This window comes from Chamaea fasciata, unplaced genomic scaffold (genome assembly GCF_029207755.1).
Source record: "Chamaea fasciata isolate MVZ Bird 193981 ecotype frontalis unplaced genomic scaffold, bChaFas1.0.hap1 SCAF_8, whole genome shotgun sequence".
In the NCBI taxonomy this organism is placed as follows: Eukaryota; Metazoa; Chordata; class Aves; order Passeriformes; family Sylviidae; genus Chamaea; species Chamaea fasciata.
This window is the reverse complement of record NW_027094093.1, coordinates 24,822,815-24,847,678: the sequence shown is the minus strand read 5'-3', so window position 1 is coordinate 24,847,678 and position 24,864 is coordinate 24,822,815. Positions and strand designations below refer to the sequence as shown.

The 24,864-nt window shown below is 47.0% G+C and overlaps 1 protein-coding gene across 1 annotated transcript in view; it reads right to left on the bottom strand.

The window, feature by feature from the left end:
* Positions 1 to 24,864, bottom strand: part of MARCHF4 (membrane associated ring-CH-type finger 4) — a 96,732-nt gene that overhangs the window by 26,812 nt on the left and 45,056 nt on the right. The window contains exon 2 of the mRNA XM_066190202.1: positions 4,233 to 4,388. Coding sequence (XP_066046299.1) covers positions 4,233 to 4,388 — 156 coding nt within the window. The remainder of the gene's footprint in view (positions 1 to 4,232; positions 4,389 to 24,864) is intronic.

The window sequence follows — 24,864 nt, the reverse complement described above, 5'->3', positions numbered from 1 at the left end:
TTCTCCCCAGTTATATTCTGGAGGATGGCTACTTTTTTATAAATTCACCAAGCAAAATAAAGCCACTGCTGTGGCATAGCTTCCCTGCTGTACACTTACAGATGCTGTGGCTTATTCAGGTACTAGAAAAGCAGCAAGGAGGAGGGAGGGCCCAGTAGGGCCATGTAATGGAAATGTGCAATGATGAAAACCCCCCTCCTCCGTGTGTCAGAGCATCAGACTCAGGCTACAGCACCAGCATCCTGGAAAATTCCCATTATAACACAGGCCCTGAAGTCTCTATTTCAGTGACTGCACCCACTGCAGCTGGAGCTCAGCAGGGATTAGCAAAGCTATGCTCAACACAACTGATTCAGCAGATTGGGACAACCAGGAGACATCAGCTGGCTTGCCTCAAGCTTTTTAGCTCAGGATCTCAGGCTGAAGTTCAAATACCCTGTGAGCTCAGCCACTCTTGCAGATGTGAATGTCCTGATGAAAAGGCCATGTAAGAGCACTCATCAGCTCCTAAAAGATCATCATCATGGACAAAATGGAGTCAGAGGAGAATAGAGACCAGATCCCAACTCCAGCACTGGATAACTGAGGATCTTTAGAGCTGAAACAGCCCTCAGTGCAGGAAGGGTCAGAGGTAACAGTAAATCAGAGTTGAACTCCTCAAGACTGCAGACAGTTGTTAGTAAAGTTGGTTCAAACAGATTTTCTCTTTGCTAAAAACAGAACATCAGAGTAATGTGGCTCAGGAGTGACTACAAAGAAGCTGTATAGACTAAATACACTTCAGAGGTCCACTGAGGCAGATACCTACTCCACTGTGTATCAGCACCAGGGTGCAGGCAGTACTATCTATCATGTCCTTCTAAATCCCTGTGTCTTCAGGGTCTTTTTAAAATCATGTGCTTTACACAAGTATTGTCATGGTGGGAGGCATTTAAATCCTCTAAGCCCATGATGGTGACTGGCAAACTGGAGAGCAGGAGGATGGATGGATGGATGGATGGATGGATGGATGGATGGATGGATGGATGGATGGACAAAAGCTCTGGATTTCCTGGTTTTTCACAGCTGATGGAATATTTTTGCTCATTCGCTGCCCGACTGCTGCTTGGCAGGACACCTGCTGTGTTGTCCAACAACTTTATCCCCCAGTCTTAGCAGGTTAGCAGTGTTGCTGCTTTAAAACCTTTGCTCTTAAATGCCTGCAGTCCAGGGAGTGGGGAGTAGGGTGGGTTAATTTATAGAGAATAATTCTGCCAAAATAGCAGCCTAAAGGTCTCTCCCTGGTATGAAACATCATAATAGCCTGGAGGCTGGAAGGAGCCTGTGTTAATTATGCATGAACCCGGCTGTAACTTCTCTGCCCACACCATGAGTCTCCAGACACATCTGGCCCATGCTGTGCTTCTAAGCACTCCAAAAAATGTGCAGCAGATGTCAAAATGGGCAGAGAAACATGCAGGTCCCAGGGAACGTGTGGGTGTTGGATGTGCTGCTCTGCTCGGACCAATTGGACATGCTTCAGGGAGCCCAGGGTCTGCCAGCCGCCTGAATTTGGCTTCCCAGCAGTCTGTCAGATGAGAGGACACAGGAGAGAGGTAGGCCCTGTTGCTGGTTAGAATGTAGCCAGGCTCAGAGCATCACCCAAATAGGTTATATTTGACAAGGACATGAGGCTTGTGTGGTCCTTGGCTGTATTATGGCTGGTCTAGAAAAAACAGTTGACCTTTGACTTCCTAAGCGTTTGGCCTCCAAAAACTCTGCTTGAGAAATTCAGAGATTTCTTGTAAGAACAAAGCTTGGCCAAAGTTCCAGCAGAGCCTGAGAAGAAAGGTCAGGGACTGTGAGATATGCCTGTATGTCCAGCTGGCCCATGTTATCCACAGGTCGAGTGCAGACCAAGCAGAAAGGATGCTCCTCCCATCTGCACATGCTGTGACATGTTATGGGATACAGTGTTGGGGCACTATAACTCCTGTGTCCTCTGTAAGATGCCTCCTTTTCCCAGCATCTTACCAGAAGGGGAGTGCCACTGAGAAATGAGGCATTCATAGTGATGGGTTATAGGATGGCTTATTGGGGGCCCAAGCCCTTAGTCCTGGTGGGAAGTCCTGGCCTAGTGCATCAGCCACTTCCCACAAGATTTTGCAAATTAATGCCAGTGTAGCATCTGCTTCCCAGCAGTGCCTTTGTGCTGGCACCAGACAGGGCACCCAGGCATGCAGCTGTAACTCTACACACTGCATTTATTCCAGGCCAAGTGGCTTTTCACTCCAGTTGCTTCTTTCCATCCTCCTAATTTCCCAGTGCTTCTGTGAGAAGTATTGTGAAGTCTAAGCTAGCGATGTGAAGGCTCCAAGCCCCGAATCTGCACAGTCCTCTGGGACCCTTGCTCCTGGACCTGAGCTCTCTAACTCAGCTGCTTCTGCCACTCAGTTTTTGTGTTCATGGCAAAGGCCAGCAGATCAGGCCACTTTCTGACAGGGGAGCCCAGAGAGAGAAAAGCTTTGCACAGGCTCTGAAATATGTGTGTGTGAGGTGGGAGGTTGTCCATGAGCAGCTCCAACAAATTTTAGCTGAGTGAGGAACAGGAAGAAAGTCACTGACCCATTGCCCTGAGCCCCCTGAAAGTGCAGAGCATTTGGAAGTCATTCATTAAAGGCGGTTCTGGAGACACAAATGCTCACAAATTCGTACTCACAAACCTTCAATGCTGCTCAGCATTGAATCCCCAGTCTGAGACTCAGGAAGCATTAGGGCACTCACGGAGCAGCTTTCCAGAAATAAACAAAAGCTGCTTTGTCCACATCTCCCCTCCTGTGTTTCAATCTGCTCTGAGTTACTAGAGCCAAGAAATTAAAATATTCTGAGTCTGAGGCTTGGGATGAAACTACTGATGTGTCCAGCCCATGGCTCATGGAAAACTGAATCAGAAGCTGTACGGACTCTCAGAGGGCAGGCAGGTTTCTCCCTCCCCTCAGCAAAGTTTCCCTATGATGTCCCCCTAATTTCACCACTTCATTTAAGTCTGGAGTCCTAAAGGGTTGTCCCTTTTTCCTCAACGTGGTAAGTGACCTCCGGCCTAGAAAAAATCATACAGAGATCGCAGTTTGAAGGAGAGAACAGGAGTTTGCATTCCCCCACTCCCCTGTACAGCTGGGCACCGTCACCAGCACTGTCTTTGCCTCCTGGAAGAGAGTGACCCGCAGAGGCTGAGGCACAGGACAGACCAAAATCCCTACAGACATGACCCTGGTCTCTAAACCACTGTAATGCATCTCCAGTCCAGATTATGCTGATTAAGCAGTGGTGCCTGGATGTAATGTGCTTCCTTACGGCCGAGGCACTAATGGCGTTCAGCAAAGGCATGCAGCAATTAATGCATCTTCAGGCATTGCCCCCACTATAAATCAATAGCTATTAAGGATCATTTATCCCATTTTTAATAGACACACCGGTTTCCCATTCTGAATCCTGATTTTAAATCACCCGTCTGTACTGTGACTTATTCAACTACAATGCTTTTCAGATAAGAAAGAACGCGGATCCTTGGATGACTTTCAGACACTCACATCAAGATCTGCTTTACCTGTTGTGTGCATGTCTGCAAAAGTCCATCAGGAATCAGGCTTCAAGGGACCAGAGTATCAGAGTCAACACCTCTTGCGCCATGCCACGATTGTGGGAGAGCAATACGGTGAAAAAGGTGGTGAGATCAGAGAGGAGAGCTCTAAGAACCCTCCACCTGCCTCCTCCATCCCTCACGCCAACACAGCGGAGTCTCAGCAGGAGGAGATCAGGATTAATGGCACAACCATAAACACGTGGAGTCTCAACTGCTCAGTCACAGACTGTGTGCTCTGCTGCAGTAAATCTCACAATGGCACTGTCCTTGCCTGGCCCTGGAGACAGGCACACCTGTGGTCCCCAGTGGATGAACACATTTGAATGGCTGTGAGGTGTTACAGCACTATTCTGGAATTTTCAACAGGAGGCAAATGAATACAGGAATTGCCAAGGACAGAAAGAGCAGACTCCTGAGGGATGCTGCCAGAACCACTGAGCAGAACATGGGGCCTCTTTGGACTAGCCCCTGGCAATCCTTTCTAAGTGTCTCAGACATATGAATCCCTATGCACAGGGAAGCAAAACCCACACAGGTAAAATCCACTTGCTCCAGAAACAAAAACTGAAACAAGAATAAATAGACTTTGAAATGTCTCTAGTACCTTTACCTGCAGAGGGTTCTTTGTGCTTATGGCAATGACGTGATATTTGTAGTAACACAGCTCACAGCTCCAGCAGCCTCTCTCGCTAATCCACTTGATCAGACATGGCTGGTGCGTGCACTTCACAGATCCATCACATCGACATGGGCTCAGCAACTCCCCCTGAAAGAGACAGACAGCATCAGCAAGGCTTCCCTCCTTCCAAAGGCACGGCACAGCATGGCACACGTGGCATGGCATGGCAGAAGCTCCCTTATCCACCCTTTGAACTTTCCCTTTTTACCTGGTTTGGCTCAGGCAATCGCGCTGCTTCCATCCCTCCTCCCTCTAATAATGCTTGGTCAATGTGAACTGAGACTCTCAGGGATGTAATGGTCTCAAATATTGAGGTCTTACATGCCTTGTCACCACTGAAGGAAAAGCTAAATAAGCACAACTCTTACGAGACTCCAGAGGACCCACAGTGACCCCAACCAGTGGACACACCTCTGTTGGCAACCAGATGCCACTGGTTCATTGCTCAGGTTTTTTGTCTCTCTGCTCCCTATTTTAGAATGTGAGGTTGGTGGTGGTGAGATAACTTCTGCTGCAGACTGATGTCCTGCTCAGACCAGGGCACCTTCCACAAGCCCAGGCAGGCAAAAGGTCCTCAAATTTCTCTCCTATACCATCCACTTTCCCCAGACAGGCATACTGGTGAACTACAGGGCTGGCTATTTGTACCCCAGAAGCAAGAAAGATGGAGAACAAAATGTGTCCTGGCTTGTGACCCAAACAGTTATGAGTGGTGGCCAAAACACTGAACCTCCTGGCTCGCTCCTTGTTTGTGGTATAGCTTTTAACAGGGTATCCATGAAAACCCCATATTATTCTGATCCATCTGCTATCATCTTGTTCACCATGGGACTAAACTCCTCTCTGCACACATGCTCAGAAGCTCCTTACAGTTGTTTGCCATTGCTTATTTAGGTTAGGAGGGAGCCATTATATTTTACTCCTCACTGTTCAGTGTTTAAAAGCCATAGTATGGATTCCAGTGGTGTATTTAGCTGAGCTCCAAGATAAAAAAGCTTCAAAAGGCAGAATATCTATGGGACAGGGAAGGTTGGAGCATACTTTCAGCATTGGGGAGAAGATATTTGCTCTTACAGCCCAGATCAGCCTCATCACTAGCCTGATGGAGCACCAGCATAACAGATATCACTGCTGGATATGGTAAAAGACATCCATTCCAACTGCCTCAGGTTATGAACCAGATCCTGCTCTTGCTAACCCTGGTGGGAAACTGTCTCAGCTTCTAGGTCACTGCATCAGGTCTCAGGACCTGAGGAACTGAGGACAACACTGGGCAAGAGTGATACTTCTTTTTACAAAACCTTATGCAAACATGTTAATCATTTCATTTGTTTCAGCTAGGTGACCTAAAAATGTCATCTTTCATGAAATTTAGCAAAACTGTAAATAACTGTTTATGTTACAAACCCAGCCTTGGCTCTGCTTGTCACTGGTTTTCATTACATATTGGAGGGGATACAAAGGGGGAGGGGGAGCAAGGAGAGTTGTAGCCTTCATGAACCTTTTCCACCTGGAAAGGGGTGACATAAGAAAACAGCAGGGAAGCAGGGAAGGATTAGATGGGAGAAAGGTGCACATGGTAATGAGCACTGACATTTGGTACTCAAACTCCCCATGTGAGGTCCAATTTGGGGGGCTCAGGTTTGGCTGCACATGTTTGTGCCCTTGGCTGAGACTGCAGTGAGACAGTGTGATAAGGAACCCAGAGGAGCAGGGAACTGCCAGACAGGATGCAAAAAGGGAGGGACCAGAACTTGGCACAACTCCTTTACTCCTTTGCTTCCCTGCTTTGCCAAACCTCTTCCACACTAAGAGCCAGCCTCGTACAAGGACCATTGCTCTGTGGCTCTGGTCTGCCCTTCTCATCTCAGTCCCTGATGCCTTATTTTCTCAACAGCTTTGCTCCTCAGCACACAAGTGCAGCCCCAGCACTAAGGAGGTCACACAGAAACCTCCCAGATCTGCAGTATCCCTGCCTTTCCACCTCACTGCACACCAGGGTCTCTTGCAGGGCTCAAAATGGTGAGTGCAGGACCTGGGCTTTGTCTAACGAGCAGCTGGAGGCATCAATGATGAGGGATCAGGAATGGAGCAGAATGGAGCAAGAACTAAGAGCAACAACCTCCAGGCAAAGGCCGAGGGAAAAAGCAGTAGATGTAGCCTGGACTCGTGTTGGCTTCTGGGGCTCTGTAATAAATGAGTCTGTGAAATCTGAGCTTCCCTCTTCAGAGCCAAGAGACAGAGCTCACAGATGTCCTACAGCACCATGGGGACCCAGTCTCCCTCCCTAACTGGGATGCTCAAACACAGAGTCCTGCCATCTCCTACAACCTCAGGATTCAACTGTGGAGATGAATCCCCCAGTAACTTGATTTTAGCAGATCTAGCAAAAACTCTATTTATCACATTTTCTCCAGCCGTCTGAAATATTACATCCTTGTATGTGGCACACAGCTATTTTTGCATACTGTGAAGCCTAATTCTGTCCACAGCAGGCATTTGTAAAACACTGCCACATGCACACACACGCACATGCACTCCTGTACCAGCAGAAAAACAAACCCCAGGGGCATATTAAAGGAATAAATCCTTTATTCCTTTAATAATACAGCGAAGGAGAAGGAGTGTCATTGCTGGCTGTATAGAGAGCTCAGGAACAGACCATTGTCTGAGATACACAGGAAGGTTTTGCTGTACAGAGTCCTCTGCTGCTAAGAGCTACAAGAACACAAAAGCAAACCCAAAGTGAGACACAAATCACAACAATCAGAGATGGAAATTAAATCCCTAACACCCATTTTTGCAGGTTTGTAGAAGATGGGTCTGAACAGCATATTCTCCAGTGCTCAAACAGCAGCATTACCCCCAGTTCCCTTTGGGGACTGCTCTCCAAAAACGCTTTTAAGGGTCTATTTCCCTACTTCACAACACTTATTTTTGCAGATTCCCATAGAGCAGAGTCATATCCCATCACTGGGATGAGTCTAAGCAGCGTTTTTCCTTTGTCAGTAACTACTGGAGAAATGCTCCCCAGCTGCAAGCTTCCTCCTCAGCTTGCTCACTACCATCTTGTTATTTTGAAATACTCAAGTGTGCTTTGGAGTCAGGGCACCTGCCTTTTTGTTTTGCTGTTATCCAAATTAGAAAAAAACAGAATTAACAGAAAGGGAAGGGTGCTCCAACTCAGCCACAACCATTTCAACATATGCATGAAATACCCTTCCCTACTTCTGGAAAGAGTAAAATACTAAGCAATTATATATAATATTCTTCCCTATTTCTCACTGTGATGGGAACTTGTCTCCAGGAGCAGCAAGGGCAAGGCCAGGTTGAACTGGCTTTACCCTGAGGAGGATAGTACTCCTGGAGATGAAGCACTAGTGCAGGTCTGCTCCAGCTCTGTCCTTTCTGTCTGGATTCCCAATCTGTACCCACTGCAATACATCAAAGTGGTTAATGATTATCTGGCCCCTGCTATTTAAAGCCTACTGGGAGGAGTGCTGAGAAAGGACAGCAAAAAAGAAAAAAAAGAATTATTGCCAGTGCGTGCTTGTGGTGCTCAGTATATCCAGGGAGAAAATAACCACATCAGGAGCAGCATCACCCCTGTTGAGTGTTGGTGGTAGTGCTTTGCCTGGCTTTTATCTGTCATTTATCAGTGCTGGGAGCCCATCCACACACTGCTACCACAGCTGCAGCTGCTCACCCACCAGCAGGCAGATAGCGATGTGCTTCCCAGGCCTGTTCTTTTAACTGCAAATTAAGCACAGCAAATTTGCACACTCAGTCTCCTTTAAACAGGGCAGGGCGGGGGATGATGGTGTCGCTGGGCCAGGATGTGGTTGGTCTTCTGCGTTGGCCCAGCTGTGCTGACCTGTCCGGTGCCTGGGCTGCTCCTGAGCACCAGTTCTGCTGGAAAGAGCCATGTGCAGTGCTCTGGGCCAGAGCAGGTCAATGAGAAGATACTGAAGGAGTTGTCCCATCACAAGGCCAGCCATCTCTCTCTGGGGGTGTATGTGCAGCTACTGCTGCCCACGGATCTGCATGCATGCATCTGACTGCTAGCATTTATCTGAGTTTGTCTTGTTTGCAAAACAAGGAAGCCAGGGTCACTTAATTTCAGGTCTTCAGCTGTGTCTCCTAAATATACTTAAATCTTCACACTGAGTTTAAATGAAATGGGATATTTTACTACAGCAAATAAATGCCAAATTATTTCTCTATGAGGAGCATCATTACAAACAAATTAAGTCCAATGGCAAAGAGAAGCCCATTGTTACAGAGCTGGTAAACTTCAATAAACATGTACTAATGACCACTCTGTCTTCACACACTTACAAGAGTTGCCCTTCTAACCTTCTGAACAAAACACGTGTTATTACCAGCATCTCAAATGCTTCTCCATACATGCAAGCACTGTGCCAGCCAGCAACAGGCAACAAGGGACAAGGAACAAGTATCTCGGTGTACGCGTGTATATATATATATATATATATATATATATATATATATATATATATATAAAATATTGCATTAAATTCTCCAGAATTGGGGAAATTGACACAGAGTGTGGATCCAGACAGGAATGGGCCTAGGTCTCATGTGGCGTCAGGACAGCACAGGACACGGTTATGGATGGGCTCTGGTGAAATGGCATTTCCCCAGACACCTCAATAGAGCTAGGTGCTGATCCCAATCTCCATTCTGGCAGAAATATGCCGAGAGACTTTTCTTGACCCAGCTGAGGGAATACCCCAACTGGGCACTTCCCTAAAATCTGGAGAGCCTACAGGAAAATCTATGCAAGTGATTAGAAAAAGAAATCATCCAGACTGCCATCTCTGTGACCAGAACTGGCTCATCCCACAGCTCCCCCACAAGACCTGATACCCCTGTGGCATGCAGAGACAGCACTGCCCATGGCAGGCAAGATCTATGTGCCCTGGGCTGCCATGAGTACCCCCATCCCAAAAGCAAGAGGAAACGCAGCCCCATAAAAGAGAAAAATCCAGCTCTGGACAATTGTTTCTGTTGCTCAGCTGTCATTTTAAGTCCGTGACTGCCTGGCTGAAGTCTCTGGTGTGTGCTCTTGGCCTGGAAGCTCCCTGGGTCAGGATCATGTCTCTGCAGGGCTCAGCTATGGTGGAGGTGTGGGCCCCTCTCTTGTGTTCCTCAGCCTGTCGGCAGTAGGAAGGAGCAGCCTCAGCCGGGTGTGTCAGGCTGGGGGCTCTGAGATGGGTGTGGTGGGGGCACAGCTCTGCTCTTTCATAGTGTTCTGCAATTTTCAATGGGTATTAGCTGTTTGGCAGCCCAGTGAATGGGGCAATTACCTTCCACAGGGTGATGAGAAAACCATCAACAAGCCTCAGACATCTCTGCCTACAGGCTGGGTGTGAGCAAACAGGGATCTCAGCTTTAGCGCACCCAGCAAAACCATCATACACCCCTATGGGACCATCAGGAGTGTTTTGGTGATGTCTGGGAGTGTGGGCACCTGTTGGGAAAGGGATGTGTCTCACAAGGTCCCGAGCTGAAACCCAACATTTGTTCCACAGTGAGTCTTGTCTGTAAAGCCATCATGTCTGCAGAGCTCCCGATGCTCCAAAAAACAACACAAATTGCCTTTCCACCCACAGAGGCTGCTGCTGCAGCACCTGCGAGGAGCGCTGGGGCTGCCACGCTGCTCAGGCTTTTTCTGCACCTCTCTGATAAAAACATGGAAGGTTGCAGCCACAGCTGCGAGGAGGGCAGGGTGGGACCTGCTTCACATCCTCCTCCTGCTGGAAAACTCATCCCACCACTATCACAAGAGGCATGACTTCCCAGCTGAGCAGCTGATGCCCACAGCCTCTGGCTTTACCGTGGACCAGGGAAATTTTAAGTTTTCTCTGCTTTTTCCCATCTGCAGTGTTTTGTGCCTGTCTCCACTGCTGAGACAGACAATGACAGAGGTGTCAGCTCAGAATTTGGGAGTGGGATGGAGAAGTGGGAAGGGAGACTTTCCATTTTCTGAGCATTACCATTCCCCTTGGGGACTCTTCTGTCACTGCAGAGCTGAGGGACCATCACCTCATCTGGCTGCTCATCAGGGTAGAAACTAAGCCTGCCCATGTTTTAAGTCAAAACACGGGTTTTTTGGTTGAAGCAGATGACTCAAGAGTCTCAGCTGTGCTGGAGGCAGACAGTGGGTTAAATCCCTGTACCCTCACGCCCAACAACAGGGCAGGGATGTGGGAGAGAGGCATTTGACTGGTCCCTTGTCAAGGCAGTTCAGCAGAGAACAGGGAAGTCAAAGGGAGCCCTAAGCTGCACCACTGCACTGGCTGCCCTCTTTACCAAACTGTCCTGCTCCTCCTCAGCCACCTCTGAGCAGGATTTTCCAAAGCAAGACCCCTCCTGGCACTGTCTGTGTGCCCCCAGGGAATCCCCACTACTTATTAGCAGGGATGGGTGCCATGACAGAGAGGTCTGAAGGCAATCTCCACACACACTCCACCTTCCAACAGGATAAGCAATGGTGCCAGACTCAGCAAGGCAGGAGCCTGGATGGATTTCCTCTGCACACACATCATCTCCCAGCTCTGCCAAGGAGCAAGAAGGAGGATGCCTTTTCCTCCCTTAATTGCTAAAACCTTAAAGAGCTCTGTAGGGCAGGAGGGTGGAAGAAAGATATGAAGACAAGGAATAAAATCTCATGAAGAAAAGAAAGAAGCATGAAGAGGCTCAACAAGTCCTGGGTGCATTAGAGAGGCGGCTCTGGCTCCCTCAGGCAGGAGCCTTTGCGGTGGTGACTCATTCTGGGAGCAGTCTGGAGTGGTGGCTCTGCCCTCACTCCTTCACTGATTTCCAGGGGAAGGTGATTGAACACAGCTCCACTGAGTTTAATGTGAACTGTCAGGGAGCTGGGGCGCATTTGCCTTGGTAACAGAAGAGAAAACAGGAAAGTTGCAGAGTTTAATATAAAATATTTGGACACGACCCAATCCCTCTTCACCATAAAAAAGGAAAAAAGGACTTAATCTAGGCTAGGGCCATTTCAGTATTTATCTGACGGCAACTTGTCCATGTGTTTGCCCATGGCCTGGTACTATCCAACAGCCCTGGGCGCTTCTCTGCCACCACTGGTAAAGGCCAAAGGGAGCTGGTTCAGGAAGGGCTGGGTGTCTCATGGCTTAACACCAATTTCCTCCAAAGGAGCAGAAAAAATGCATTTTTTGTGAGAAACAGAGAATTACAGGTCATTTTATGTGCAATGAGCTATGGAGTACTTTAACACCTGGTTTCAGGCCAGTGAAAGGTGAAGGGCAGAGAGTCATTCCATTTAAGTCTTGCTTGGTCAGGGAAGGGAGACAGCATGGAAAGGGATGCTGGGGATTGGTTCTCACCTGAGTCAACCACTGCAGGTGAAGTGAGAGGGAAAGACAGTCCCTAAGGGTCCCCTTAACTGAGAGGAAAGATGCTGAACTCCATCTCTGTGTGCACGTCTTGCCAAAAGACAAACCCCTCTCAGAGGAGATTCCTCTGAACAGGAATCCTGACCCATCAGTTTTCCTCAGAGCAAATGACAGCAAACCAGAACCAGTCAGTCCTCAGAGCAAATCAGTTTCTCAGCAAAGACAGAGACCTGCAAGCACTCCTGCCAAGCTGCTGTTGCCACCAGCGAACCCATGACAAAGTACCTTAAACTGATCCTGAAAAACTGTTCCACTAGAACAAAGTCAAACCTTACCTGAAATATGGAATAAGGAATCAGGAATTAATTATCAATAGCCCAAGGAGCAGAGAGGTTACCGTATATGGTCTATATTTGCTTTTCTCTCTACAGAAGGATTTTCACAAGAAAAATTACTTGACTTATGTGTTCTACAGCCCACTTCATCCTAATGTCATTGAATATGTTTTTGATTAGCTGATTTAAGTAATTCTTACTAAATGCTGCTTGGTTGCAAGGAATCAAAAGGCAAGTGTCTCAAATATCACCTGCTGTGCCTCATCAGGTGTGATAATAGCAACGATTAAGTGAAGAGCCTTCCGTGCATGGGAATCACAGTGCTGCACATGTGAAATCAAGATACCTGAATACTTGTGCCCTGAGCACTTGGGTGTTGCAGCAAGCTCAGCTCCACACTTGTCATGAATACAGAGTAGAACTGCTTCAGAAGCCCCAGAGAAGAAATGTTGTAGTCTCTAGCTCCTAGGCTTTCACCCAAAGTGCTGAGGGCTTTAAGCTTCTGGAAATTTACTGTAGACTCAATCCCTTCCATGAGCTAGAACACTCTAGTTACTTCTGAAAAAGAAATCCACTGTTGTTTCACTCTGGCTCTTCTTAATTAAATTTAAAGTATTTCAGACAATACTTAGATTCATTCTGTGTGAGATACAAGAGTGAACTCAATTTTACTCCCTAGTATATGGTGCTAGGATAAATCTGATGTGATACCATGAAGTCAAACAACTCTCCAGCACAAATCAAGTAGCCTTAAGTTATGGCTTCTTGTAATAAATCTTCAACCAATTAAAGAAGTGGTTTTTGGGGGTTTTTTTTGTTTGTTTTTTGGGGTTTTTTTTTTTGTTTGTTTTTTTGGTTTTTTTTTTGTTTGTTTGTTTTTGGTGGAGTTTTTTTGGTACAAATGGCTTTTTTAGTAGAGGAAGCCTCATATAAATAAAATTTTTCTAAATATACTTCTTTTTTCATGGAAAAAAGATAGCAATTATTCCTTATTATCTCTAAGTTGAAAGTATAAAAATAATGCTTTCAGAATGCAAGTACCATACAATGCAATTCTTACCCGAGATGTGCTCATAATTCAGCAAATTGAACTTTGCAGCTACTTCCCTGGGAAGCTGTTCATAAAGCTATTCAGCTAATGGCCATTTCAGGAAACATTATGCCATCAGCTGCTGAGGAGCAGCCATGGAAAATCCATAGAAATGGATGCTGGTTTGACTCTCCAGACGATAGACCCCACTTTAAAAGACAGTGAAACAAACAGACCAACAGGCTTTTTGTCTTTTTTTTTTTTTCTCTCTCTGAGAAAGCTGAAAAACTCTTCAACATTAGAGCTGAGAAAATCTTTACTCTGTAATATTTGCCTAATCTTCCTGGGTTCTTCAAGAATGAGAAAATGGCCAGGTGCTCCTGGCAGCCGTACAGCAATGAGATGCACCTTCCAAAAGTGCAGCAACTGCTTAGGAGGTGCTTTGCCCTGGAACCAGCAGCTCATCAGTGGAGGGGAGCAGAAGATGACGGCAGCCAGGATTTGGGGGCTGTCATTTGCCATAATACCCTCAAGTGACCCCCAGTCAGGACTGAGGGCAGCACGGTGGGCAACTGGGGGGCCCATGTGCATGTTCAGTAAGTGTAAGCCAATAAAAAGGTACAAACAGAAGTACAGAGCAAATCTCCACTACTGGAAGGAGGTGTTTCCCAGCTGGGAGTGGAGATGAGGACATGACAGGAGGATGGGAATGGTTATGCAGGAGTTTTTTCCTGCTCCATTTGGGATGGTCAAGACTGGCAGCTCAGAGATGGAAACCCTCCAAAGCTATGTCTGTCTCCAAAGCTGTTTGTGTCTCCTGTGGCGTCAAATGTGGGCTGCTGGCCTTGGGTGCACCTGGGGTGAAGGCTGAGGACAGCCTGGCAGGGGGCTGAAAGCAGAACTGAGGTGGGAGATAACACAGACATGGCTGCTGCAGCAGCCAGGGAGCTGTGATATAAAATAATGAGCGTGGTTTGTTTACTTTTGGCTTCACTAGCACTGCAGGACTGAGCTGTTTCATTAAGACGTGTCCTGATCCACTTTTCCTTTCTGCCTCCCAGACTCAAGGAGAAGAATATGCAATTACAAAGTTCACTCATGTAGAGCCCTTCAATTACTGGGTAACTCTATTATGGCTTTTCCAAACGTTACAAGACTCGTGCAATAGGACATGACATCTGAAGTAATTCATTTTTCATCTGCTGATTAGCAGAAATTAAAATGGTTCTCAGAACATCCCAATTTATGTGAGATCAAGTTCCTTATCATCTTAGTGGTGAAGGCATTTCTTTTTAATGTCTCAGTCAACCCTGCAAGCAGAGATGCTGAACAAAAATACATGAAGGAGGCAGCGGAGGGGAGGACAGAGGCCCACAGGGTCTGCAGGGTGATAGAGCTCCAGAGCCTTGCCTTCCAATCCTGCCATAAGGTCACTTAAATGTTTGGCAGAAAGTCAAAATGCTTGCTGGCACAAATGTGCACTGGAGGCAGAAGCACCTCCTTTTGAAATGATGCAGCTATGGAGTGAAGCTAAACTGCCTTTACTGGCAGTGAGCTAAAAACCAGCCATAAATATAAAGGGTTTCTTGTGCAGGTGTCTGCCAGCAGCAGCAGCAGCAGAGCAGCTGCCCGCAGGATGCACTTGTGCCATGATGATGGATACCACTCAGGATCCCAACAGGCAAAACTGCCAGCAGCACCTCTCCAGTGGGATCCAGGGAAGTACCCCTGGGGCTGTGGTGGGGAGTGTCTGCAGGGCTGGCAGCCCACGGTCACCCTGGCTGACTCAGGGGGCTGCAAGTCAGATGGAAAAGCAAATGGCAGCATGGAGCAGCCTGAGTAAGTAACGGAGAAGGGGGAGGATAAAAGCAGGGGGTCTGGCACCATTTGGTCATGGCAAGACTGGTCACATTGCCCTTTCATCTGCTTTCTATTTTCAAGGCATCCTGGGAGAGTAGGTGAAGTCCCCTGGGGAAAGGCTGGGATTAGGAGGCAGGGGAGCACGCTCTTGCTGACTCTCAGAACCATCCTCCCTGTCACCACAGGAGCCTGCTCCAGATCTCATAAACCCACAGGCCCACTTAGCTGAAGAGCAGAAAAAAATACATCATGGGAAAAGAGAACAGGCAGCTTAATCCTTAAATCCTTTTGCCTAGTGTGACAACTTTCCAGTCAAGGGTGGCCCAATAGGATAGAGCCAGAGGTACCAGTGGCACTGGCTGCACTGTCCCCAGGGGAAGCTGCACAACATTAATTATGATTTTTTCAGTGTTGCCCTGGCAAAAGGCCTCCTGTATATGAAGCTGCATAAATCCATGCGTTTCAGTCTTTGCCTGCATACATCTCCTAGAAAGCCTTCTTGGGTTTTCCTGCTTCAGCTGGGGAAACCAGCTTTCCCATTCACAGGCAGAGTATGAAACAGAAAGCAGAGAATGTAGAAATAAATGTAATAGCTGTAACATTAGTCAAGTGGCCTATAAAGGCCATTTTCTTTTTATTTATCAGTCTTTTGCACAAGTTGAAGACCAGATTTACTGGTGGGTGTAAAAGTGAAATACACACACACACACAGATGTGCATGTAACAGTACCAGGGCTTTGAGGTTTCAGCACTATCAGTACACAGATATTAAGCATTACATAGGGCTGACTTATCATCTGACTCTGCAATGACCTTTTGAAGATATACTGATTGGCAATTTACATCCTAACAAATACATCAACATTGAGGAATTGTTAGATGCTATGCACAGCTATGCTCCACTCCAGAGGTGGCTGAATTTCAAACAGTGGTCAAATCATTTGTATCCCTCAGCATGAAAGATGCCCTATTGAAATATGAATTATCTCTCTGTTATTGGTCTTTATTGTGCTCTGTCAAACTGGTTCTCCTGCTCCTTCCCCATGGGATTTGCTGCATCAGATACAGAACCTGTTTGTGCCAAGCAAGATTCCTTCTACCACACCTGGATTAGTTTAGCTGAGTGAACTACATCCAGTCAGACTGGGCTGTGGCCCTCTTTAGCTGGAGGTTAGGCTGCCTTTCTCCAAAACAACACATCTCCTCTGTAACAACTTACAGTTCTCTCAGTGAGCTGTGTTTCCCCACAGGAAGGGTCAAATACCTGTTCCTGAGTTCCAGTGGTAGAGGTTTTATTGTCTGTCTAACCTGCGCTCAGCTTTTAGGATGGGATTGTCCTTTACATCCACCCAGCTGCTCTACTCCACTTTCTGGTGCACCAAGCCAGGAAAAACATGAAAATGCCCAGCCCACTTCCCTGACAGTGAGCTGCTGTATTCTGGCAAGATTCATCGCTCCTTCACTATTGTTCATGCTGCAAGTAGCTGGGATGGATTTCGCTGGAGAGAGAAGAGGAAAGAGGGAAGCTGTTCTCATTGCTTTGCCCTGGTTGTCATAAGTACAAAGGGGACAGGGCTGCAAGTCCCAAGAGTCGAGTTCTTTTAGTACCACACTCCTGGGCTTTCTTATGCCAGAAAGATTTTAAGAGATTTTTGATAGCTCCTAGGGTTTTTTTCTTGCCTTTGCAGAACTGGGGTTGGTAGAGAGGTGAGCACAGAAATGATCACTATCCACACCTGTGTATTACCTGGAAGAAGTCCCAGCAACTGTTCAGGGCAGGGTAGTGTGTAATCAGCTACTCATCTGCTCTTTGGTGTCAAATGCTGAGAAGTTGTGTCTGCAGAGCCGAGAGCAGTCAAGCAAGACTAAAGAAACTCATTACCCAGCTATCACCCTCCACGGTGATGCTCCAGGAATGGGAAACACCTGCAGCAGCCAGAGATGCTCCTCATGGGCTGCAGTGTGATGGGAGCACAGCTGTCTGGGAATGGTATGGGCAGAGCATGTCCTGGCCCCCGCTCTCCCTCCCATAGCTCTGCTGATGTCCTGCAGCTGGGTTTGGGGAAATCTCCATGCTGTGATGCTTTCTCAGTGTACCGGACTCTTAACCACCACCCAGGGACAACTGTAGACTTCATGTATCTACATGTGCCCACAGTGTTTAAAGATCTTGAAAAAACAAGGCTATTGAAGAGAAAATCATTAAGCATGGCTGGCCACATGTCTGCATGGACATCGATCTTCACTGGTGTGTCTTTGTTGCTCTGGCAGTTGGAGCATGTCCAGCCTGAATCACTGGGGCAGCCAGCTCTGCCCTGCAGGCAGGTCCCACCCCGGCAGCAGCCCTGGTCATCTGAAGAGGTGCTTAAGTGGAAGATGTTTTTCAGAGGCCCTGCCAGTCAGTGTTCTGTGACTGCAAACTGAAACTTTAAGGAAAAAGAAATTACCTTACTACTGCACAGCCTCCTTGGTAAGGGGGCTTCTCCTCTTCAATATGTTTACACACAAACTCTCAGTCTGACTTGGGTGAAATGAATGGGCAGTTGCAGATGATTTTTTGTTTCCAGAACAAGTATCTCCAGCTACCATGCAAACCTGTGAAGGGCCAGTGCTCAGAGGTCCCTTGCTGCAAGGATGGCAGAGAAGGGTTGAGGTGCCCTGGCAGAGATACAAGACCTGCATCCAAAGCTCTTGCCCAAGCCACGTCTGCCTTCATCTCTTGTATCCACACATTTCCACAGGTAGTAAATACATTTTGAGGTTTTCCTTTTGAGGGGTAGTAAGTATGAAATGAAAGCAGTGGTGCCTCCTGGCAAGGGCACAGCAATCATCCCAAGAAGCTGGAAGAGTTCTGACAGCCCCAAGGCCTGGGAGGATGAAAACACTCCATGCCCTCCAGACCCTTTCCTTGTGCTTGGCCACATTCCTGGTCTCTGGTAGCTGCCACAGAAGCCGAACAAGATCTCTGGGTGGGACCTGAATCCTGGGCTTCACTGTTCAGGATCTCCAGCTATTTTGTCCTCCTGCTGCTGGGAGGAGAGCAACGGGTTTTGAATTTTTAATTTAATTCCTTCTCTTTATTTCTTTGGAGATAACAGAGATGAAAGTCTGCCTGGTAACAGTGCTGAGGAACACAAGCACACAGGGGGCAGGTCTTGAAATGTGCTCTGCTGCACTGCCACGTGTTTTAGGGCTGGCTGTATTACAAACTGAGAGCAGGTTCCTCCTGACCAGTTTGTTTTCTAGTTAAATTCATTGCTTAATAGAAAAAAAAAGTAATAATCCAAGCCTGCAGCTATTAGAGTTGCCCATTGTTACAGAGGGGAGCTTGCCTCCGTCCTTACCTTATTACATATCAAGGAAATAGGGACATAAGCTGAATGAGAGTTTCCCCAAGGTGAGCCAAAAATACGGGCACGTTTGCCACCACAGGAATGGCTCTATTTGCACAGCCTGCAGGTAACCTGGGCACATGGAGGCAAGGCTCAGTGTTTGGGCTGGAGCACAGGAAGAGGGAAGGCGGAGGGGAAGCGGTCACCTCGGAGTGGTGTGATGAAAGGGAGCGAGGTGTGAAACTGCAGAGGAAACAGAGGCGGGAGCTGCGCCGCGAGCAGCGAACACGGGCTGGCACAGCGCGGAGCCCGGCCCGCGCTGCCCCGCGGACAGCGGCCGGCCACGCACCGAGAGCCGGGCGGGAGCCCGCCGAGATTCGTCATGTGCTTTTCCCTGTGAGGCAGGGACAAACCACCGCTAGGACCGGACGTGTCAAAGCCACCCCACCTCGAGAGTGCCGGCAGATCCAGCCCTGCCTTAGCCTGGGTGATGCTTTGCTTCTCTGCTTCGGGCCTTGGGATTTGGGGCAGAGGGATCTCAGGATTGATTATCTGCTCACCGGCCCAGGGCACAAGCCCTTCAGACCAGGGCTGTCCCAGGTTTTGCACAGATTCTTGCCCGCTGTTTTCCGGAAGCAAACCCAGTGTATTCTCTCCATTAACTATGAAGCAAACTCAGATTTGCATAGGCAGTCACTCAAACCAGCCTCACTCTGCCACAGCTTCCCCTTTCCTCCCTGTCTGTGCTTTACATCACCTCTCTACAGGCATGAATTACTTCTTTTTCATTCCAGACTGTCAGGAGGAGATGGCAACAGACAGCTGCTTCTCCTATGTCATGTCCACCTGCAGTGTTGTCTCAGGAGGAACATCACATATTACAGCTGTGAAAGATGATGGGACAATACCTTGGGACAGACACAGGGAGTGAGGGCCTACAAGGGAAATGCCATAATTCATCATTGGTGTGGGTGTAGTCAGGCTTTTTACACATTGGTAGTCAGTTATGGATATTGTCACACATAGAAAAGCTTCCCAGTTCCCACCAGGCAGCAGAGGGAGGATCCTAAAGTGCCCTAGAATGTGAAACAGTCCTACTACAGTCTTTAGGTATTAATATAACCCTAAAAGCATCCTGTCCAAAGGGGAAAATATTCCCAGGTGCCTAACTGCCAAACTACAGTCCAAGGAGACCCCAGGGCTTCCCCAGCTCAGAGCTCTCCTGCAAGGACCACACAGCATCTTCACAGCCCACCTGCAGCTGCTGCAGCATTCCACCTCACCAAGACTGACCCAGGAGAAAGCCCAATTTGCTTATTTCCACAGTCCTGAAGGCATTATCAAACACACCTGAGTGTCCTGTGCACACTCCTCTCCTTGTCTCCATGGACATGCAGTGCCTGCATGTGGCTCTGTGAACTCGCTCCCGGACACGGATTGGAAGTGTTTGACAATAAAATGCAATCTAGTTTTATTACTAAAACACAGCTATTTTCATGTAGAAGAAACAAAAGAAGAAAACAAGGAAAAAAAATCCTCTGGCAGCCTGTGGTGACCAGAAAACATTTAAACCCACCTCTCATCGAGGAATTTTCCCCTGCCCCCGTCTGGGCAGCCCCTAGGGGACTGATTTGTCCTCAGTGCAGTCAGGTACAAATGGAAGCATGAGCTCTGAACTGACTGACATTCCTCCTGCATCCACCTTTATTTACTCTGGATGTTTCTCATGTACAGAATTTCTCAAGAGCAGATTAATGGCTGAATGTGAGTAGGGAGCTGACATGGGCTTTTCATCCTGATGCTAAATACACTTCATCTTTAAGCATCTGTGGTTCAGAAGCCCCTAAGAGTACTCCAGTCCCTAGAGAAGACTTTCAGCTCTGCACAGTGCAGGAGTAGAAAATGAGACTGCTGTAGAAGTAAAGATTGTAGGTTATGTCCAACATACCAAATCCTTGCTGTGTTTTATGCTCGAGACTTGTCTCCTCTACCATGAACCTAATACAGACCCTCAGCCAATGGGGAAGGAATGTTTTTCACCAGAGATCTGATCCAGTTCTGATTTTTTTTTTCCTTTCTTGAGCTTCAAGAGTTTGGTATGGTCTTGGAGCTAAAAATAAGTTTTCTGTCCATGAACCACTGCTTCTTTCATGTTTAAGGACTGGAACAATGGGTCTGCTCGCATAGTTTTTTGTTACTTTGGTTTTTATTTTTCCTGTGGGTCAGGCCAATTTTTCACTTTTATCAGGTCAGCTGACAAAAGCTCTCTACAAATCTTGCTGTGGCCTATGGGACTGCACCTACACCTCCCTGCCCTATCCCCAGGCTCACAGAAACATGCCATTGCAACCCAGCAGCTTTTCAGGTAGGCATTTACTTATTTCTGTGATTTTGCTGTAATTCTGTGGGTTTGTGAGTTGGGAGGTGGTTGTTGGGAGTGCTGTTACTGCTCCTTGTGTTGGTGTGAACCTGTGATCAGGCATCACTCACCTCTGACCTGTTGTCTCAGGCTCCCTGCAAATGCAGGGAGCAATAATCCATCCACTGTAATATGTTTTTAACAATCATTTTAACTGTAACAGGATAAGGTACTGTGAAATTGAAGACTGAGACTCTTGGCAACAATTATGAAACCCATATCCTAAAGATGCTCATTTCCTTCTTGCAATTCTGTGTTTTCATTTACACTTTAAGAAAACTATTGTAGCTTGTATTTTCTGAGAGACAAGCACTGCCAGCAGCAGACTGGAGATGCTGTTGAGTTCTTTGGGATGCTTTTCCTCAGGGCAAAGACTTTTTTTTTCCCCTCTATTCTACTGAATGGCTCATTAGATCCTATTTAGGTGGAAACAGCGCTTATTTCACTTGGGAGATATTCAGAGCTGTGTACCAGGCAAGCTCTCTCTACCTGGAATTATTTTGAAGGATGCTCCTCTACAATACTACAGTAATAGTAAAAAGATCACCCAGGTGTATTAGCAAACTGGGAGCTTTGAGTGATAATGTTAAATGAGTGATAAGCTGTTTACTAATTTGAGGTTTATTTGTTCCCTCATGTGTGTGAGTTTGGAGCTGTTGGCTTTCAGTGATCATGGCTGGTTTCAGAATTGTTTTTCCTGATTTAGATTTGCAACACCATTGGGGGTTTAGCACAGGGGAATACCCATGCTAGAAGCAGCAAAAAAAGGTTGGAGAAGCACAGGTAGCCCTGCTGTGTGTATGGCCTGATGGAAGCTGCAAGGTCAAGGAGGGAGAGTGATTATTTAGCAAAGTTCAAGAAGCAGTGGAAGAAAGCGAACAAAAATCCCCTATGTGGCAAGGGTCCACCTTAGCCAGGATGACGATCTTCTGGGCTGGGAAGGGTTTTCCCCTCACACTGACTCTGGTCCAGCCTCCGTGTGTCGTGAACCACGATGGTTCTACTGTTTCTGTGTGTATTAGGAATAGCGCGCCTTTTTCCTTGCAGTCAGAGAAAAAAAAAGCTTTAATGGATTCAAAGGAGGCTCTTCCAGAAAGAGAGCCCAGTTGGGTTTGACTTCAGACAAAAAGGTTTTGGTGCTGAGATTTTGTTGCCTTGCACAGTAGCCTGACAGTATCTCCTCAGGGACAGCAGACCATGGCAAGCAGCTCGGGGCTGTGGGGAGAGGCCCTGGTGGTGGTGGCTGCCCACACGTCTGCCCTTGCTAACTGAAGTGAATGCTTTTGTGTTCAGAAATTGGAGCCTGCTTTGAGCAGAAAGATTTAAGATTGAAGAGACCACTTCAGCCACCAGCTCCAGCCTCCTGTTATTGCATGTCATAAATTTGCTCTCAAATGTGCTCAGCTTATTATAAAATCAGTTCAGTTTAATGACCCAGCTCCTTCTGGAATATTCCTCCAATAGCTCCCTACTTGGTCAGTTGGAAATGTGCAAGTTTCACCCTAAATTCGTTCAATCTCTATCTATATTAAATATTCCTGTTGCAGAATAATTTGGTGGGCTTGAACAGCAATGGGAGAAAGTGAACAAATCTTTTCTCTCCCGTGTATTTACAGGGACAAATCAGGTCAGCAGTTTCTTTTTCCCCTGGGTTGCCAAGCTCCTGCTCAGGGGACCACCTTGGATTTGTGTGCAGCCTGTTTCTGCACGGGTGCTGGATTGAAACAGCCCCCCAAGCACGATGTGCTCCCTGTGCTACCCTGGCCCAGCCTTGCCTGCAGCCAGACACTGCAGGTATCAATACTGCAGAGAACAGCAGGGAGACCCTGTTTTCCACTGTGTTGCAGGATCGCATTTGTCTGTTTCAGCCCAGAAGCACTCTGGTCACTCAAAATCACTGATCCCAGTCTTCCTCAAGGAGCTTAGTTACCTTCTCTCTTTTCCAGGGGTAAAGATATCAGATACAAGAAACCATCCTCTTTCTGCTTTTGATGTGTGCAGGACTTTACAGCAGCAAGTGCAGGAATATTATTTGTACCAGAAGGCAAATACTGGAGCCTTGTGAGACCAGCCTGTTTGAGGTGGAAGCCTCACAAGTTACTCCTAAAGCCAAAGGATCTTTAAATGATGGGAACCCCTAGCTACAGAAAGCCAAAAATATGAAAGAAAAACATGAAGGAGCACAGCAGCAAAAGCCCAGATGAGCTGAAGATTTCCTTCAGCAAAGCAGAGCCCTCGGTGTCCCTCTTGTCTGTGTTTCCCTCCAAGGCCCAAGGCACACAGTGATGTTCTAAGCCACAAAGCTGGCATGGGGGAGAGTTGGGGAGATTTCCACTTCTCTTTAAGGGCAGAATTCCTGTGCTTCCTGCTCATCAGCTCAAATGTTGCATTGCCCAAACAATTCATTATGAAAGGGAATTAAACAAACATCTCCTTTCATTTTCCACAATAATAGTTTTATTCCCGGGAAACCTTGTTTGCTGCATAATAATTTAATGGGTATAAGACAAATATACTGATTAACTGTTTCTAAATTTACTCAGTACAACAAAAGGGAGCTTCATCTTGCAATGAAGTGATTTAAATGATGGGTACCTTTGAGAGGCAGGTCAGGATATAAGGTCAAATAAGGAGCTGTCCTGGGGAAATCTGTTGCTCTGTTCCTCTGTGCCTCCGGCTGTTCCTCCATGTGGGGCAGAGCACTGAACTGGAGGCAGAGGTTCAGACCTTTAAAATACCCTCAAATACCATTCAGTATGAGGCAGTCCTTCTCCCAGGTGTGCTCAGGCTGGCTGTGGCAATGGCAGTGTCATACCATGCCCTCAGGTTCACAGGATGCAAAAGAGGGAAGTCTGGAGTGTGTTATTTCCTACTTGTCATCTTTTGAAGTCTATGGCTATTTTCAGACCTCATCCTGTGAAGCCAGTGGGAGGTTGCAGGCAGAGATCCTGAAGTGCTTTCTGGACCCCTTTGGTGTATCACCCCCCCTGAGCGCATGAGCACCCATGCTCAAATAATAGTGCTAGAAAAGCAATGAGGTGGTGAATGCATTTCCTAACACCTTTCTTCAGCTGTTTTTGCAGAGGAAGGGCACAGTCCCCCAGGTGATGTTTCAAATCTCCCATGAGTTGGTGAATTTGGCCTTTGGGTTTCAGCGTAGCCTGTGAGTGTGGCTGGTGGCCAGTTTGATGGCATATTCTGCAGTGAGACATCTTCTGTGTCCCAGCAAGGGAAAACCCTGAGTCATGGTGGTGCCTCATTCAGCTCTGATGTCTGGACTGGATTAATAACCTGGTCAGCTTCACACAATTGTAAAGAGGGAGGGCAAAATCCAAGAGGCTGCCACTAAAACTAGTTCATTCAAGCCTGCAGCCAACATTCCAGATGTTCTGAATCTTCTGGGATGTGTGGCAGAAAGGATGAAAATGAAACAAAAAAACCAACTCAGCTCTTTAACACTTAATTCACATAAATTTTTATGCTTTTTCTTATCCATGTGTCTATGGCTTGTGAGAGTATGAAGGCACTCTAGGGATGCAGGTAAAGATTTAAGCCATAATCTCTTCAATTTCAGACATTTAAAAAATATAAATGCACCACAAGAGTAACTGCTTCTCCCAAGTCTAAGAGATGTTGTTAGTACGTGAAAGGGAAGGTCAGAAAGGACAAAAGAAGACTCAATCTTGTTCTCCAGCAAATTCAACAGGAAACCTCTTTTTGACTCTGCTGAAATTGGGACCTTGAAGAAAGTGTCTCCTGCTGAAACACGCAGAGGATATTTTAAAACCAGATTAATAAATAATTGGACCATCTGCATCAGAGTCTGTAAGTGGAGTGACACATGGAGGGTGTCTGTAAATGGAACAGCTTCAAATATGCAGAGTAAAATACACAGTGGAATGGATTATATTTTTTTCCAGAATAGACATAATTATTGCCCATTTGCGTCTCAATGGCAAGCACAATGAGAGGCACTGCCTTAGAGATGGGCTGATTTCTCCTAAGAATGGAATAGATAGATAGTAAAAGATTGTGCCTGCCCTGCAGAGGTGACAATCATATTACTGAGACAGAGCCGAGTCAGGAGCAATACCAAGGAAATGGTTTTCCTGAGGCTGTGGAGCAGAGCAGCTTCCCATTTCCTAGAGTCCAGCTGGGCCCCTTTGCTGACAGAAGATGATATTGCCTCTAAG